Consider the following 17,714-nt stretch of genomic DNA (forward strand, 5'->3'; position numbering starts at 1 on the left):
AAAGACTGATACCACGTACTGGCAAGGATGTGAAAGAACTGGGACTCTCATGCACTCCTGGTAGGTATGCAAAAGCAAACGATCATTTTAGATCAGTCTGGCGGTTTCTTTATAAGTTAAACATTCACTTACCCTTTGACTCAGGCATTTTACTTTGAGTGACTAACACAAGAGAAGTGAAAAATACATACATACATACAAATGTTCCAGCAGTTTTATTTTCAATAGCTAAAACGAGGTACCTAAAAGACTCCTGAAAGATGAATGGATAAACAAATGGTATATCCATAGAAAAGATGTTACACAGCAATAAAAAGAGTGAAATACTTATATAAGCATCACTGAAGAATCTCAAAATAATTACAAATCATAAATCAAACAAGGAAAAAAAAAACATTTTATGACTCAGATAATAGAAAATCCTAGAAAATACAAACTAATTTATTATAAATGAAGGGAAGTCAGTGGTTGCCTGAACAGGGGAAAGACAGATCAGAAACATGAGGTACATTAGGGGTGATGGACATGTTCATTATGATTATGATGAGGTTCTGTGGGTTTATGCGTATGTCAAAACTTAACTGTACACCTCAAATAGGTGCAATATATTGCATGTCAACTATACCTGAATAAAGTTCTACAAAAGAGTTTAAAAAAAACCACCCTTAGATCTTCCACTTTTTCATAAAATTAGGTTTGGCGGCCCTATGTTGACTCTATCTCTTGCCTGATGACCTTGGAAAAGCAGATTTGCCTTCAGTGGTAGCAAATATTTATGAGCAGTTAAATCTATTCCACCTGAGTCAACAAGAATGCTGGCTCAGTCACAGAGCCACATCAACAGATTAAGGGATCTCCTTTCTCTGTATGCCTATTTTCCTATCTGCGTAGAAATGGCCTTTAGGTGAACGTACCAGAACGCCTATGGGAATCCACAAAACCAAGATTTTCTTTGACAAAAACCTCAGCTGCAAAGATGCATGTACCTGGAGGTCCTGAGGATTTGTGCACACTAACACTGCAGATTCACAGTCATCGGAGCATTCTGATACAATTTTAGAAGGGGCATGTCCTGTCTACTTAGCTGCAGTCCCCTCCACTGCAGTGTTTCTATACCAATTACAGTTGCCCCAGGGCCCTGTATTCTTACCATGACACTAGCCTAGTGAATTCTGGGTATCAGGGCACATGGCTCCTTTGTAGGACTGGGGCAGAGAATTCCATCAACACTGAGCATTATGGGACATCCACCGTGAAAAAGAAAAACAATTCATGTTGTTCTCAGAAGCACTGGATGCTGTGAACTTCCTGACTCTTCAGTGTTCTGAGCCCACCAAAAAATCTCGATACCCAGTCCCCAAATTAAGACAAGGCCCTGCAGTCTTTCCTAGGATACCTTGGGAAACAGCATAAATTAGGCCAAAGCTGGAAAGAGAGCTATATTCTTTCATCAAACTGTCATCTCTGAGGCACACAAAGTACTGGGAACCCCACGAAAGCGGTTCACTCCTTAATGCTGGCATTAAACTCCTTAATGGTGTTTTCAAATCACCTCACGCAGTGCATAGAACCCCAAGATCAAAGGTGGCTTAAGCAATAGTGTCTTTTTTTTTTTTTAAATGTTTTATTTAGTTTTGAGACATAAGAGAGACAGAGCATGAGCAGGGGAGGGGCAGAGAGAGAGGGAGACACAGAATCCGAAGCAGGCTCCAGGCTCTGAACTGTCAGCACAGAGCCTGACGTGGGGCTCAAACTCACAAACCGCGAGATCATGACCTGAGTCGAAGTCGGACGCTTAACCAACTGAGCCACCCAGGCGCCCCAGCAATAATGTCTTCATTATTGCAAAATCCAAAGCAGTATGAGGCAGGGAATTCCCAGGTTGGTGACTTGGAAGATAGGAAAATCCAAGGTGAGTGTCACACAAAACTAACACATTGAAAATGCAGTCCTTCTCGGCAAGTTACTGGCAGAACTCAGATTGGGTCCACTGGGCCCAAACTGGGTCAGGGCCGTGCCCTAACTTCTACAAGAGAAGAGAATGAAGACCCTATAAGGGCCAAGACTAATCATGATTTCCTCCAGCAAAGGGGGGAGCTTCCCTGAGCACACTGTGGTGGTAACTGATGCACACTGTGTGAACCTGCTGAGTGGTAGACAGGACAAAACTCTGCCACAGAAACCGGCAGTGACATAAATCTGGCAAAAGCCCTGGACAGGTTAGAAAGTGTAACACAGCTCCTTATAGATTCTCACACACTTGGATCTCCCCACTATGAATTTTCAGACATATAGGCTTAAATTTGCCAGATGGCTTCTTCACAACTTCCCTCCTCCAGTGTAATTATCTAAAAGGAAACCACATGTCCCTGTACACCTAAGGCCTTTCTCTAGTATGGAATCTCTGGTGTTGAATGAAGTCAGATTTGGAGCTAAAGGATTTCCCACATTCTCTGCACTCAGTAGGCCTCTTGCCAGTGTGAACTCTCCGGTGTTGAATGAGGCTGGAGCTTTGGCTAAAGGATTTTCCGCATTCCCCACACTCATAAGGCCTTTCTCCAGTGTGGACTCTCAGGTGTTTGACAAGGTTAGATTTACAGCTAAAGGACTTTCCACATTCACTGCACTCAATAGGCCTTTCTCCAGTGTGAACTCTCCAGTGGTTCTTGAGGTTGGAGCTATGGCTAAAAGATTTTCCGCATTCCCCACACTCATAAGGCCTTTCTCCTGTGTGGACTTTCCGATGTGAACTGAAGCTGGAACTTTGCTTAAAGGATTTCCCACATTTAGTGCACTCATAAGGCCTTTCTCCAGTGTGAAGTCTTCTGTGGTGAATGAGGCTGGAGCTTCGGCTAAAGGATTTCCCACATTCGCCGCACTGATGAGGCCTTTCTCCAGTGTGAACTCTCCTGTGGTAAATGAGACTGAAGTTTTGGCTAAAGGACTTCCCACATTCACTGCACTCATAAGGCCTTTCTCCAGTGTGAACTCTCTGATGTTGAATGAGGTTGGACCTTTGACTGAAGGATTTTCCACATTCCCTGCACTCATAAGGTTTCTCTCCAGTATGAACTTTCCTATGGCTATTGAGGCTGTAGCTTTGGCTAAAGGATTTCCCACATTCACTGCACTCATAGGGCCTTTCTCCGGTATGAACCCTCCGATGTATAATGAAACTGGAGTAGTAGGTAAAGAATTTCCCACATTCACTGCATTCATAAGGTCTTTCTCCAGTGTGGACTTTCTGGTGCTGGATGAGGTTACATCTTCGGGTACAGGCTTTTCCACATTTGCCACATTCATAAAGCCCTTCTCTAGTGAGGACTCTCTGATCCTGAGCAAGTGTGTCTGTGCAGCTGAAGGCTTTCTTGCATTCTCCACAGTGGTGACGACTTTTTCCATTGTGAAAGATAGCCCCGCACTCGTTGTTCAGCTTCTCCCCAGTGTGAGTGACCTGTTGTTGGAGAAATCCCATGCTGGTTAAGAAGTCCTTCCCTGTCTCCTCACAGGTAGGGGGCTTCTCTGACACATGGACTGTACAGCTCTTTATAAACGAGGCTCTGTCCACAAAACTTCTGAAGGGAACCTCTCTAGTGTGCTGCCCCTCGTACTGTTGAAGGTTGGCAGCTAAACAGAATTGTTTCCCACACGTATACGGTTTTTCCCCAGGATAAGTTTCCTGGTGCTCAGCCAAGCGCAGAATGTTTCTCAAGATCGGGCCGTGCATCTCAAAGGGCTGGGCCTCCTGGGGAGGTGAATCTGCCTCAAGAGTCCTGATCTGTGACACTCCTACAGAAATGCTCTCTTCCAAAGGTACCTCCTCATCGTCCACTCCGTGCCCACAACCTGAAAGCACAGAAGTGTTCTGATGAAGTACAAGTTGACATTACTGGGAAGGAGGAAGACCCATCACAAAGGTACATCTGACACACTACAGAACCAGAATATAGAACTCTTTTCAGGCAAAGGAAGTTGGGATTAGGTTTTGGACACAGCTGCTTTGCACTACTGGAATGCCAAGGTCGCAGAATTGGGAGGGCCTCACTAGGCACAGCATATAAGGAAAGGGTTGGGCCAGGGGTGAAACACGTTCTACAACTTGTTCTACTGTCAATGTCTTTTAGCTGGATTACATCTACTGGGGACACGTGATGCTGTGCAGAGGTCTATGTCCATATGTAGGAAAATATGACTGTAAGAAAGTAACTGGTTTTCAAGAATTATTAAAAGATATATGCATACTGTAGAATACGACAATGCTGGAAAGCACTGTGGAGAGACGAGTGTGAAGAATGAGTGAGAAAAAAGGTCCAGAGAAGTGGGCATTAGCCCAGGACTGAAGAAAGAATAAAAATGACATCAGCAGGGGCTCCTGGGTGGCTCAGTCAGTCTGACTTCAGTTCAGGTCATGATCTCACGGTCCGTGAGTTCGAGCCCCGCGTCGGGCTCTGTGCTGACAGCTGGGACCCTGGAGTCTGCTTTGGATTCTGTGTCTCCCTCTCTCTCTGCCCCTCCCCCACTCGCACTCTGTCTCTCTCGCTCTCAAAAATAAATAAAACATTTTTAAAACTGACATCAGCGAAGGTCAAGAATGGAGATGGTGAGATGGAAGTGAGTTGTGGCCCCAAAACACAAGTCACATACGATAGGTTCCTGGTGTCATCTGAACACAGCTCTGATATCACACTCTCCCCCAGCTGTCATTCAACTGAGTCAGGCCCTCTCTGGGCCCATCTCATGGAGACTGGAGCTATGTCCATCCTGGGAAGCACAGAGGACTCCTCCCCCAGCCCCAGCTGAGTAAGAGACCTGGACGAGCCCAGCAAGAGACCTGGAGGATCCAAATCCTAAGGGAAAGACAGGACGGGTCAGTGGCCAATACTGGCCTGGAACAACTCAGCACACAGCCGGTCACAGGAAAGATACTACAAACAGTACCTGCAGGCCCAGCTAGGGGGAAGATGGTGGGACAACAAGCACCAGGAACCTGTCTCTTCACTGGACCACAAAGGCACTGACAGAATCAATCTGATATAACTATATTGCAACTCTAGAGTCTACTGAAGGCTTACAATACGCTAAGTTGCTTTAATTGCTCAATCTCAGCTCTTAGCATTGTATAGGTTATCCACCTCCCAACTCCTCCAGCTCTGAGCCCCAGAGCAGGCAGCCATACACATATTCTGCAGCAGCTTGCTAGAGCCAGGGTGGGCAACAGGGACCCCTTCCTCCAGGCACCACAGATCTGTGCCCAAACTGCTTCTAATGACTGGAGGTGCGACGACAGATGGGCAGCCATTGTTGCAAAGCCTCTCCCTCACTGGCTAAAATGATTTTACAGGGGATTTAAAGGACAGACATCTATCCCCTCTACTCCCCTCCCTTCATCATGTTTCTCTTATTCCCCTTTTGGGAAGCAAAAATTCATGGACTAGGATGTTCAAAATCAATCACATATATGGGGGAATACAGAAAATCATCATACATGCCCAGGGAAAGGCACAGTCTCAGAAAAAAACAGAGAAGACCTTAAGTTTATACCTCAGACTGATCTCCAGCACAGACACCCCACAACCATTAAACAAACAAAAAGCAACTTCCAAATGTCCAGTTTTTAACAACAATAACAAATCGCATGACATACAAAGCAACAGAAAAGTTTAGCACATTCTAAGGGAAAAAAAATTCAAGAGAAATTGTCCTTGAGAAAGACCACATTGTGTACTTATTAGACAAAGACTTTAATTTTTTTTGATGTTTTTATTATTTACTTTTGACAGAGAGAGAGAGAGAGAGAGAGCGCGCGCGCAAGCACACACAAGCAGGGGAAAGGCAGAGAAAGATGGAGACACAGAATCCAAAGCAGGCTCCAGGCTCTGAACTGTCAGCACAGCGCCTGACACAGAGCTTGAGCCCACGAACCACAAGATCATGACTTGAGCCAAAGTCGGATGCTTAACCGACTGAGCCACCCAGGTGCCGCAATTAGACAAAGACTTCAAAACAACTGTCTAAAAGATGCTCAAAGAGCTAAAAAAAAAAAAAAAAAAAAAAAAAAAATGTGGACAAAGTCAAGAAAATGTTGCATGACCAAAAGAGAAATATTAATAGAGATAGGGAACATAAAAAACAATCAAAAAGATATTCTGGGACTTAAAAGTAGAATAACTGAATGAAAGAAGTCACTAGAGGGATACAAAAGCAGCTCTGAGTAGGCAGAAGAAACAATCAGTGAACCTGAAGATAGTGAATCTGAGGAAAAGAAAGAAAAAGCATCGACCAGGAGTGAACAGAACAAAAGAACCTGTGGGATGCCATCACTAGACCAATATATGCAACGCATTAGTCTAGAAGAAAAAGAGAGAAACGAAAGGACACAGAGGTTATTTGAAGAAATAATCCCTGAAAACTTCCCAAATCTGACAGAAGAGACAAATATTAACATCTGAGAGGCTCAGTGAACTCCGACCAGGATAAACTCTAAGGCTCACACTTGGCTCATTATAAACAAAGTGTCAAAAGCCAAAGGCAAAGAGAGAATCTTAAAAGCAGCAATATAGAAGTGATTATCACATACAAGGGATCGCCAACAAGATGATCAAATTTCTAATCAGAATCCACTGAGGCCAGAGGCAGTGGGTTGCTATATTCAAGTGTTGAAATAAAAAAATGGTCAACCAGAATTCTATAACCAGCAAAACATCCTCCAAAAATGACACAGTAATTGAGACCTTGCAGATACATAAAATCCAAGGGAGTTCTTTACTACTAGATGTGTCCTGCAAGAAATGCTAGAGGTGGTCCTTCAGGTTGAAATGAAAGGACACTAGATGGTAACTCAAAGCCATCTGACCAAATCAAGATCTCTGTTAAATTAAATACAGACAATTACAAAAGCTAATTGTGTTGTAACTTGACATTTAAGAGATTAATCCATACATAATAATTACTGCTCTAAATTTTTGGACATACAACATATGAAGATGTAATTCTGTGACATCAACAACTACCAGGGACAAATCTGTATAGAAGAAGAATTTTAAAAAATATGATTGAAGCTAAGCTGACATAAATTCATACTCTGTGTTATAATTTTAGCACATTAGATATAATCCCATGGTTAACTAAAAGAGAGAGAGAGAGAGAGAGATCCAGAAAGTACACACACACACACAAAACACCCAACTTAAAATATTTCACTACAAAAAAATCATCTGAACAGAAAAGAGAGTAATGCAGGAAATGAGGGACAAAAAAGCTATAAGGCATACAGAAAACAAACAGCAGAATGACAGAGGTCCCTCCTCATCAGTAATTACTATAAATCTAAATAGATTACACTCTGCAAACAAAAGACAAAATTGGTAGAATGGATAAGAACACGATCCAACTATATGCTGCTCGTAAGACACCCACTTTATACCCAAAGACATGAATAAAAGTTGAAAGTGAAACCTTGGAAAAACATATTCCATGTGAACAGTAATCCAAAGACAGTAGGGGCGGCTATACCAATACCAGAAATAGAGACTTTACATCGAAAATGGTTATAAGACAAAGAAAGACACTGTATTAATAAAAGATTCAATACGTAAGAAAATATAATAGGGGCTCCTGGGTGGTTCAGTTGGTTAAGCGTCTGACTTCGGCTCAGGTCATGATCTCACGGTCTGTGAGTTCGAGCCACGTGTCAGCACAGAGCGCTGCCTGCTGAGATGCAGCACAGAGCACGAAGCCTGCTCCGGATTCTGTCTCCCTCTCTCTGCCCCTCCCCTGCTCACACCTCTGTCTCTTTCTCTCTCTCTCTCAAAAGTAAGTAAACATTTAAAAAAATTTTTTAAAGAAAATAAAACACAAATATGTAACAATTATAAACATTTATGTACCTATGACCAAATAAAGATCTCTGTTACATTACAGACCATCAAAACCTATGAAGCAAAAACTGACACTTGACAAGAGAAATAGTTCTAAAATAATAGTTGGAGACATTAATGCCCACTCTCGATAATATAGAATAAACACACAGAAGTAAGGAGATAGAGGACGTGAACAACACCATAAACCAACTAGATCTAGCAGAATATACAGAATGCACTACCCAAGAGCAATAGAATATACATTCTTCTCAACTGCACAGGGGGCATTTTGCAGGATCAACCATATGCTCAGCTGCAAATTAAGTGTCATTGGATTTAAAAAGACAGAAATCACACAAAGCATCTTTTCAACCACAATGGGATAAAGTTAGAAATCAAAAACTGAAGTAAAACTGGAAAATTCACTAACCTATGGAAATTAAATCATTTTTAAACAACCAATGGGTCAAAGAAGAATCACAAGGGAAATCAGAAAATATGCAGAGACAAATGAAAATGGAAACACAGTATTAGCAAAAATTATGTGAAGCAGCAAAAGCAGCACTAAGAGGGAAATTTATAGCTACAAACACTTATATTAAAAAAGCAGAAAGGGGCACCTGGGTGGCTCAGTTGGTTAAGCGTCCCACTTTGGCTCAGGTCGTGATCTCACAGCTTGTGGGTTCAAGCCCTGTGTCAGGTTCTGTGCTGACAACTCGGAGCCTGGAGCCTGCTTCTGACTCTGTCTCTCTCGCTCCATCTCTCTCTGCCCCTCCCCCACTAGCTCACATGCTCTCTCTCTCAAAAAAATACACTTAAAAAAAAAAAGATCTCAAATCAACAGCCTAACTTTACAACTTAAAGATCTACAAAAAGAGCAAAGAAACCCAATGCTAGCAGAAAAAAAAAGAAATAATAAAGATTAGAGCTGAGATAAACAGAGATAAGAAACACACGAAAGAAAAAAAAAGTGACAAAACTGAAAGCTGGTTCTTTCAAAGCTATCAAAATTGACAAATGGGGCACGTGGCTGGCTCAGGTGGAGCAAGTGACTCCTGACCTCAGGGTTGTGAGTTTGAGCTCCATGCTGGGTTTAGAGATTACTCAAAAATAAAATCTAAGGGGCGCCTGGGTGGGTCAGTTGGTTAAGCATCTGACTCTTGATTTTGGCTCAGGTCCTGATCTCATAGTTCATGAGATCAAGCCCCGAATTGGGCTCTGTACTGACAACAAGAAACCTGCTTGGGACCTTTTCTCTCCCTCGCTCTCCACCCCTCCCCCACTCTCTCTCTCAAAATAAATAAAATGAACTTAAAAAAAATAACTAACTAAATAAATAAAATCTTTAAAAGTTGACAAACATTACCCTAGAATGGCAAAAAAGAAAGAAAAAAAAGGAAGACTGAAAATAGTAAAATAAAAAATTATCATGGGGACATTATTACCAGTTCAACAGGAATAAAATAGATTATAAAAGAGTACTAGTAAGGAGACTGAATCACTAAGCAAAAACCTCCTGACAAAGAAAAGTCCTGGACTTGATGGCTTCACTGGTGAGTTCTACCAACCACTTAATGAAGAAATAACACCTATCTTTATCAAAAACAGACAAAGTCACTACAAGGAAACTACAGACCAATATAATTGATTCATCAATGCAAAAAAAATCATTAACAAAATACTAGCAAACTGAATTCAGCAGCCACAGTAAAGGATTATACACCACAACCTACAGGGACTTATTTCTAGAATGCAAGGATGGTTCAACATACGAAAATTAATCATTAAAATACAACCTATTACAGAATGAGGAAAAAATTATATGATCATCTCAACTGATGCAAAAAAGCATCTATCAAAATTTTAACACCCTTTGACGATGCAAACAGTCAGCAAACTAAGAACAGAGGAAAACTACCTTACCATAATAAAAGCAAAAGATTAAAACCCATGGCTAATATGGTGAACGCTTTTCCTCCAAGATCAGGAAGAAGAAAATTATACAAAATGATATTGGAAGTTATAGACAGAAGGGGGGAAAAAAAGAGGAGAGTCATCCAAAAGGAAAGGAAGAAGTAAAATTATCTTTGCTTATGAATACATTATACACAGAAAACTAGGCCTAAAGGTTTAAAAAATGTTCAGAATAAATGAATTCAACAAAACAACAGGACACAAATAGAACATAAAAAAATTCAGCTGTATTTCTATACACTAACAATAAACAATCTAAAAAGGATACTAAGAAAACAATTCCACTTATAATAGTATCAAAAGAATAACATACTTAGAAATTAACTAAACCAAGGAAGTAAAAAATTTGAACACAATAAAGTACAAAACACTGGTAAAAGAAATTAAAGAAAATATTAATAAATGGGAATACATCCATATTTATGGATTAAAGATTTAATACTGTTAAGATGTCAAATACTACTCAAAACCATCTACAGAGTCAATGCAATCCCTATCAAAATTCCAATTTTTTTTTGTAGTAATGGAAAAATTCACATGGAGCGATGCCTGGGTGGCTCAGTTAAGCTTCTGACTCTTGATTTCAGCTCAGGTCATGATCTCACGGTTTGTGACTTTGAGCCCGGCACGGGACTCTGTGCTGACAGCATGGAGCTTACTTGGGATTCTCTCTCCCCCTCTCTCTGCCCCTCCCCCATTCACACCCTAACTCTCTCTCTCTCAAATAAATAAAAACTTTTCAAAATAAACAAAAAAGAAAAAAAAATCTCAAGGATACCAAACAGCCAAAACAATCTTAAAAAAGACTAAAGCTGACAGTCATACTTCTTAATTAAAATTTTACTGCAAAGCTACAGTAGTCAAAACAGTGTGATACTGGCATAGAGACAAATACAGTCCAATGGAATAAACACTCCAGAAATAAACTCTTGCACATATGGTCAACCGATTTTCCACAAGGAGGCCAAGACCATTCTAGACCATTCAGTGGGGAAGACCCATGAGGCTACCGTCAAAACTACTGATCCCAGGGGCGCCTGGGTGGCTCAGTCGGTTAAGCGTCCGACTTCAGCTCAGGTCACGATCTCGCGGTCCGTGAGTTCGAGCCCCGCGTCAGGCTCTGGGCTGATGGCTCAGAGCCTGGAGCCAGCTTCCGATTCTGTGTCTCCCTCTCTCTCTGCCCCTCCCCCGTTCATGCTCTGTCTCTCTCTGTCTCAAAAATAAATAAACGTTAAAAAAATTAAAAAAAACAAAAAAAAACAAAAAAAAAACTACTGATCCTGAATCCTTCCCTGTGAGGGTTTAAAGCAGCAGGTATTGGGGCAATAAAGGAAGAGAAATGGGTATGCAGTCAGTCCAGCTCTAGTAACCACAGCACCCAGCCAGGGAATCAGGAAGGCCCAGTACCCATCGTTCAGATGCGAGACCAAGCTGCGCTTGGAAGGGAGAAAGGCAGGGCCCCGCCTAGGCACAGGGGTGGGCGTGAGGGCCTTACCTAGTGAGGATGTGAGCGCAAAGTTCTCCAGCATCACATCGTGGTACAGGCATCTCTGATCCTCATCCAGGAGATCCCACTCCTCCCAGGAGAAATATAGGGCCACGTCCTCAAAAGTAACACTTCCCTGCCAAGATAGAGACAGATGAACCACAAACGGCCTCGCTCCTGAAGACCCGTAATCCCCATCCCCACACATTTATCCCATGTTCACCCTCCTCCCAAGATCCACAATGAGACGAGATACCAGACTCTGGGATCACTGCTGTCTGCTTCTTCCTTATACTCCCACTAATCGCTGTGTTCACTCTGTGCCCCACTCTGTAACCAGCTGGAGTGTTTTTTTGTTTTTAATTTTTTTTTAATGTTTATTTATTTTTGAGACAGAGAGAGACAGAGTATGAATGGGGGAGGGGCAGAGAGGGATACACAGAATCTGAAACAGGCTCCAGGCTCTGAGCCGTCAGCACAGAGCCCGACGCGGGGCTCGAACTCAGGGACTGCGAGATCTTGACCTGAGCGGAAGTCGGACGCTCAACCGACCGAGCCACCCAGGCGCCCCTGGAGTGTGTTAAGACCTAGATTGGATGCCAGACCTTCCATCTCCTCCAGATAGATGTCTAACTTCGCAGGCAGTCATTCCAAGCTCGACTGGCGGCCTGCCACGCTTGGCTCTCACCAGAAAGAAAGGAGGAGCCTAATTCCCGGAGCCTCACCCCCAAGCAGTTCCACATCCTGACACCTGTTTCGTAATGAGCTTCCGCATATCTTTCCTCGGATGGGCCCGTGTGGGAATCCCACCATATAAACCCCGGCCTAGGCGCCACCCTGAGCTAGAATTCTTCAGGGTCCCCAACCCAAGGGCTGGGGGAACGGCAGGTGAAGAGTCACAGGACGCCACAGATCTGGACCAAATGTGCGGCAGGGCCACTGAGGGACTGATACACCTGCACTTACCTGTGGAGGCTCCCAAAGCACTTCTGCAACCACGGAAACCTGTGGGAAGAGGCGAGTCTTTGAGGGACCGAACCCTGGCGATTTTCCAGGGGGGGCTTTCTATCCCGGGCTGACTGGTCGGCTTCTGGGCTGCCTCTCGCCGGCTGCGTGTCCTCGGAAAAAGACCTCCCTCTGCCTCAGTGCCCTCCTCGCCCCCTACAACCCGTTCTACCGAGCAGACGTTGGAGAACATCTCGAACCCACGTCTCTCTTTTCCTCGCGATTCTCCATTGCTCTCGGGGCTCTAGGAAAGGAGCTTCAACCCCACAGCCCGCCACTGCAGGTGCGGCTCAACCCGAACCGTCTCCTGCGGCAGCAGGATGGACCCCAGGTTTCCGGGTGTTTCCGTTCAAACCCCCTGCAGCCCTTCCCCGGCAGCCCGCTCCCGCACCCCGTCACGCCGGCGCTCAGACACGGGGCCCCCGCCCGCGAGCGCCTCCCCCGCCCGGACACGGGGACCCGGGCCGCAGGGACGCGAGCAGGAGCCCCGCGCTCGGGCCTGGAGGGTCTGGGTTGGGGGGGGGCGGGGAGGGTCTGAGGCCGCGCGTTTACCTCAGCCGGGTCCCTGCGCGCGGCCGCCGCCATCGGACTCTGTGGGCGAAGTGAAGAGATGACAGCTGAGCGACCCGGACGGTCGCGGGCTCCGCAGTGTCCAGGCCGGGCTCGCGGGCAGCGAAGTCCCCGACCCCAGACCAGCCTCCGTACAGCGGGGACGAAGCCTCCTCTCGTGCCTCCTGTGTCGGTCGCCTGGGTCCCAAGCCGGTGTTCCGCACCTTCCGGCCGAGCCCGGAGACCCCAGAACCGCTAAAACGACCGCCACGGAAAAGGCGGAAGCCCCGCCTCAAGGCGCTACGCCCTGCCGGAAGTGTCCCTTTTCTGCACTTTCATTGGGTTATTGCCCCTGCCGTTCAAAGCAGAGTTTTCAGGGTGATGTAGTCCCAACGGCAGGGGTTGCCGAGCCCCAGAAAGTCTCGGAGAAGGGGTCCAGCGGCGTCGCGAGGCCTCTGGGAAGTGACACCCCCCCATACTTCTAAGGTCGAGGAGCGACTTCATTTCTTCTTAACAGTGGCAGGCCAATTCCTGGGAGTGTTAACTGCACTTTAAGGTCAGGGCTACCGATCCCTGAAGTGTTTCCACGTTATTTCAGACTCTATGAAGGCAACTCTAGTGATCATCGCTGGTAGCTGGAAGCGAGGAAACATTATCTTACTGCTCTTTACATGCCTGCAGCCTGAGGTGGGAAGGTCATTTTTGTGAGCTTCACTGGCTTGGGTCAGGGACAAAAACCAAAAGGACACACAGGACCAGGACAGAGAAAAAAGAGGAAGGGTACTGGGCAGCTCTGAAGCCGGTTATCCTAGTGGGCTCTGGGCCTCTGGTCCTTGGTCCCTTCTTCCTGTTAGTCAGTGCTTGTGCCCAACTCAATGAGAAACACTTTTATCTACAAAACATAAAACTTTTATACATGCACATTTCCCCCAATACACATTTACATTATTAATGCATAAAATAAAAAATTAACTATTGTTTATTAAGGAGCACTACTGTATGTACATTTATAAAATAAAAGTGGAAAGTCGATGATAATTCTACCTCTGGGAGAAACGCAATGTTTGCAGGATGGTATCCTTTTAGAATTCCGTTTGCACGTGGATACACCCCTCTGTGTGCCTATGCATTCCTATGTATTCCTACAAGTTGTCATACTTTGTGCATAAACCTGAGGCTTGCTTTGCTTAGTTAACAAGTTGTTCTTGTTCACCATTATATCATTGATTCTAGAAGAATACTTTGTACCTGATAATCACCTAATTATATAGATAGATATAGATATAGATATAGATATAGATATAGATATAGATATAGATATAATTGATCCACTTGCAGAAGTCAGAAGAGTTTAACTGGATTAGGAAAAAAATTTCTGGTGCAGAAGTCAAAGAAGAACAGAGAGACATGGGTGTCACTGCTAATGAGCACAAAGGGGCTGAATGCTGGGAAACATAAAGCTGTCGGCACAGAGGTCCACCAGCCACTGCTTTGGATTCACAATTAAAGTCAAAATGGAAGAAAGACAACAAAAGCCACTCAGAAGGCGGGTCATTCTGAGAGAAACCCCTCTGGACACTCTGTAAATAGAACACAGGTTTACATCCAGCATCATCCAGGAAATATTTCAATCCAAAAGCTGCCGTTGTCTGTGAGATCCTTCTGGAGAAAAGAGTCAGTCTTTGGCTCTTAGTCTTGTTGGCTAAGACTAGTTGGTTGACAATCTGAGCTGTGGTCTCAACTTGTATCCAGTGAGCAAAGTGAAGTTATAAAGGCAAAGGAGGGCAGAACTTCCCAGCATCCCAGCTCCAGTCTGAGGAAGATAATTCCCATCTCCAAGTTGGCATGTCCAGCACCTTCATATCCAGAAGATACTGATTTTAATTTGAGACAGAAATGAATGGATAAAGATAAAACAATAACAACAACAACAACAACAAACATGTTTCTGCTCAGCTATATCTACTGTTTTACTATGTAACACACATATTTCCCCTCTTTCAGTAATACATTTTCTTACTTTAAATGGATTTTAAGAATATGTGCTTATGGGTATGGTGGTTAAGGTTTATAGTAGAATCAATTTAAATGTCCCTATAAAGGAGGCTGTTTGAATAAATGAACCATTCATACAATATATTTCCTTAGAGCCGTAAATCAAATGAAGATTATTTCCACCATGTCTGAAGTTACCTGCAGGACATATCTGTAAGGGAAAAAGGGCAGGTGAGTTAGAGGGTTTTTAGTATTCTACAATTATTTTGATGACTGTGAAGGAATAAGAATATAAATAAGTATATACACATTATTTATACAACTGCATTAAAACTTAAAGAATGAATTAGAAACATAAGAATGATGATATAGAGGGGCAGAGATGAAATAGTATGAAGGGACATAAATCAAAACTAGACATGACTGAATTTAGTTATAGGTTTGACTTTTGGACGAATACAAATACTTTTACATATTATATCAAAATGAAATTGAAACAATCAAATTCAATGACAAATGTGAGACAAGATACATAAAGCAGACTGTGTAATAAATTTATAATCCATCTGAACAAAATATTAATACTTCAAGTACATTAAAAAGTACACTTTAAAAAAAGTTTATTGGGGCGCCTGGATGGCTCAGTCCATTAAGCGACCAGCTTTGGCTCAGGTCATGATCTCACAGTTAGTGAGTTCAAGCCCCGCCTCGGGCTCTGTGCTGACAGCTCAGAGCCTGGAGCCTGCTTCGGATTCTGTGTCTCCCTTCTCTCTGCCCCTCCCCCGCTCATGCTCTGTCTTTCTCTCTCAAAAATGAATAAACATTAGAAACAATTTTTTTTAGTTTGTTTATTTACTTTGGTGGGGGGGGGGGTGCAGAGAGAGAGGGGGACAAAGGATCCAAAGCAGGCTCTGAGCTGACAACAGCATGCCCTATGTGGGGCTTGAACTCATGAACGATGAGATCATGACCTGAGCCGAAGTCAGACACTCAACTGATTGAGCCATCCAGGTGCCCCTCATAATCATATTTTAATAAAATATTGATATTCATATTTATATTAATAAGTAAGCATATTATTTAAGAAAGAACTGATGCTTTGATCAAAGAGGGAAAATAAAAGGAAAGTAATTTAGGTAAAAATTATGTAATTTTAAATTTGTTTGGAAGAGTAAACATTAAGTGGCCCGATATTGGATTCAAACCATGTTTGTATATTCTATCTCTTCTCATTAAACAGATCTACAGATGAGTAGAGTAATCTTTCCTGAGTAATTAGCAACCCAGTTACTTAAGCTATGTTCTCCAAATGCAGTTCCTCACTAAAAGATTAGTGTCTATTTAAAAATTGCCAATTCCAGATTTAGGGCAGGAACTGTTTGAGATGGAACATCTGTTCAAACCAGCACATAAGGAAAGTCTCTCGTATGACCAGAGTCACGTTAAGGTGAGGATGACACAGGATTCAACTTGAAAAGAATCCCACTCCACACAAATTAAGCAAATCCCACCCATTGAGCGTTGAAGAAAAGTACCTGGACAAGATTGAAACACAGCAAGTATTTTAAATATCCACCTACTGGGGCGCCTGGGTGGCGCAGTCGGTTAAACGTCCGACTTCAGCCAGGTCACGATCTCGCGGTCCGTGAGTTCGAGCCCCGCGTCGGGCTCTGGGCTGATGGCTCCGAGCCTGGAGCCTGCTTCCGATTCTGTGTCTCCCTCTCTCTCTGCCCCTCCCCCGTTCATGCTCTGTCTCTCTCTGTCCCAAAAATAAATAAAAAACGTTGAAAAAAAATTAAAAAAAAAAATATCCACCTACTTCTAGTGATAGAAAGCCACAGTGGTTAAGCTTTGAGAAAGTTAAGGAACTGACTAGTTATTCGGTGAGCCGGAAAAAAAGGGAGGGGAAATACGAATCATTTCTCCTATCCTCTCAGTACGAATTGTCCCAGGGTAATCAAAGAGAGGATGAGGAAAAATTCTCTGTGGAGAACTCTAAATGAAAATGATTAAGGAGTGCACTTACTGTGATGAGCACCGGGTGTTATAGGAAGGGTTGAATCACTGTATCGTACACCTGAAACTAATATTCCATTGTATAATAACTGACCGGAGTTTGAATAAAAACTTTAAAAAAATAAATGAAAATGCAGAAGTAGTAATAGGATATTAACATTTTCCTTCTTCTAATATGGTAATAGATCTGCGGAATGATCACCAGGTAGCAGCCGAAGCCAATGGATGCCAGGCTGGTGGGAAATTGATATTGACAGTTGCTTATACACATGGACATGTTCATCAATCCTTACGTCACAGAAGGGGTTACAGCTTGTCATAATGGCACCCAGTTGTGGACAATGAGGACACTGCACCGCCCTGCAAGTATCCTTGAGGAAAAGCTGAACCTGAATTTGATTATCCTCTAGAGCTAATTATGCATTTATTGGCAATTTAAGAAAATATGTGAGACAAAATCAAATTGGCACAATTAGCTAGAATGATGCAAATGATTCTAAACAGATGATCCATATTCTTCATAAAAATGAAAAACTAAGGAAAATAAAAGAGGGAGAGATATTAATTAAGAGAGGCCTAAAAGACAAAACAGGTAAATGCCATTCAGGGACAAAGTTGAAATCCTGATTCGAATGGTCTAAATCTTTAAAACATATTTCTTTTGACAAAATTGGGAAAGTGTGAAATGTGACTGTGTATTTGATGTTATTGTTATTTTTGCAGGTGTTAAAATCATATACATATTCTGCTCAGGAATGAATTCCATGTTTTAAAGATATATTAATAATTATTTATTATTGTGTATAATGACATGCCTGGGATTTTCCATG

General features: G+C 43.0%; 2 protein-coding genes across 3 annotated transcripts in view; both read right to left on the reverse strand.

The window, feature by feature from the left end:
- Positions 1-17,714, reverse strand: part of LOC122208947 (zinc finger and SCAN domain-containing protein 4-like) — a 197,679-nt gene that overhangs the window by 15,855 nt on the left and 164,110 nt on the right. The gene's annotated exons all lie outside the window — the stretch shown is intronic.
- On the reverse strand, positions 1,754-13,737 carry LOC122208943 (zinc finger protein 211-like). 2 transcript variants are annotated; one of them, XM_042920398.1, is made up of 4 exons: positions 12,877-13,737; positions 12,286-12,324; positions 11,329-11,455; positions 1,754-3,846 (listed from the first exon to the last, which is right to left on the reverse strand). In XM_042920398.1, the coding sequence occupies exons 1-4, from the start codon at positions 12,907-12,909 to the stop codon at positions 2,378-2,380; spliced, it is 1,668 nt and encodes a 555-aa protein (XP_042776332.1). In that variant the 5' UTR covers positions 12,910-13,737; the 3' UTR covers positions 1,754-2,377. The 2 variants fall into 2 exon arrangements, with proteins under 2 accessions (XP_042776332.1, XP_042776333.1); XM_042920399.1 differs by lacking the exon at positions 12,877-13,737 and adding an exon at positions 12,716-12,776.

The sequence above is a fragment of the Panthera leo genome, chromosome E2 (assembly GCF_018350215.1).
Source record: "Panthera leo isolate Ple1 chromosome E2, P.leo_Ple1_pat1.1, whole genome shotgun sequence".
Classification (NCBI taxonomy): Eukaryota; Metazoa; Chordata; class Mammalia; order Carnivora; family Felidae; genus Panthera; species Panthera leo.

Bases quoted from the DNA above. Each gene is read 5' to 3' on its own strand.
- LOC122208943 (XM_042920398.1), bottom strand. From the start codon at position 12,909: ATGGCGGCGGCCGCGCGCAGGGACCCGGCTGAG. The intron at 12,325-12,876 runs GTAAACGCGCGG...CTCTTCCCACAG, and splicing joins CGCGCAGGGACCCGGCTGAG to GTTTCCGTGGTTGCAGAAGT. The intron at 3,847-11,328 runs GTAAGGCCCTCA...CTGTGCTTTCAG, and splicing joins TGCGCTCACATCCTCACTAG to GTTGTGGGCACGGAGTGGAC.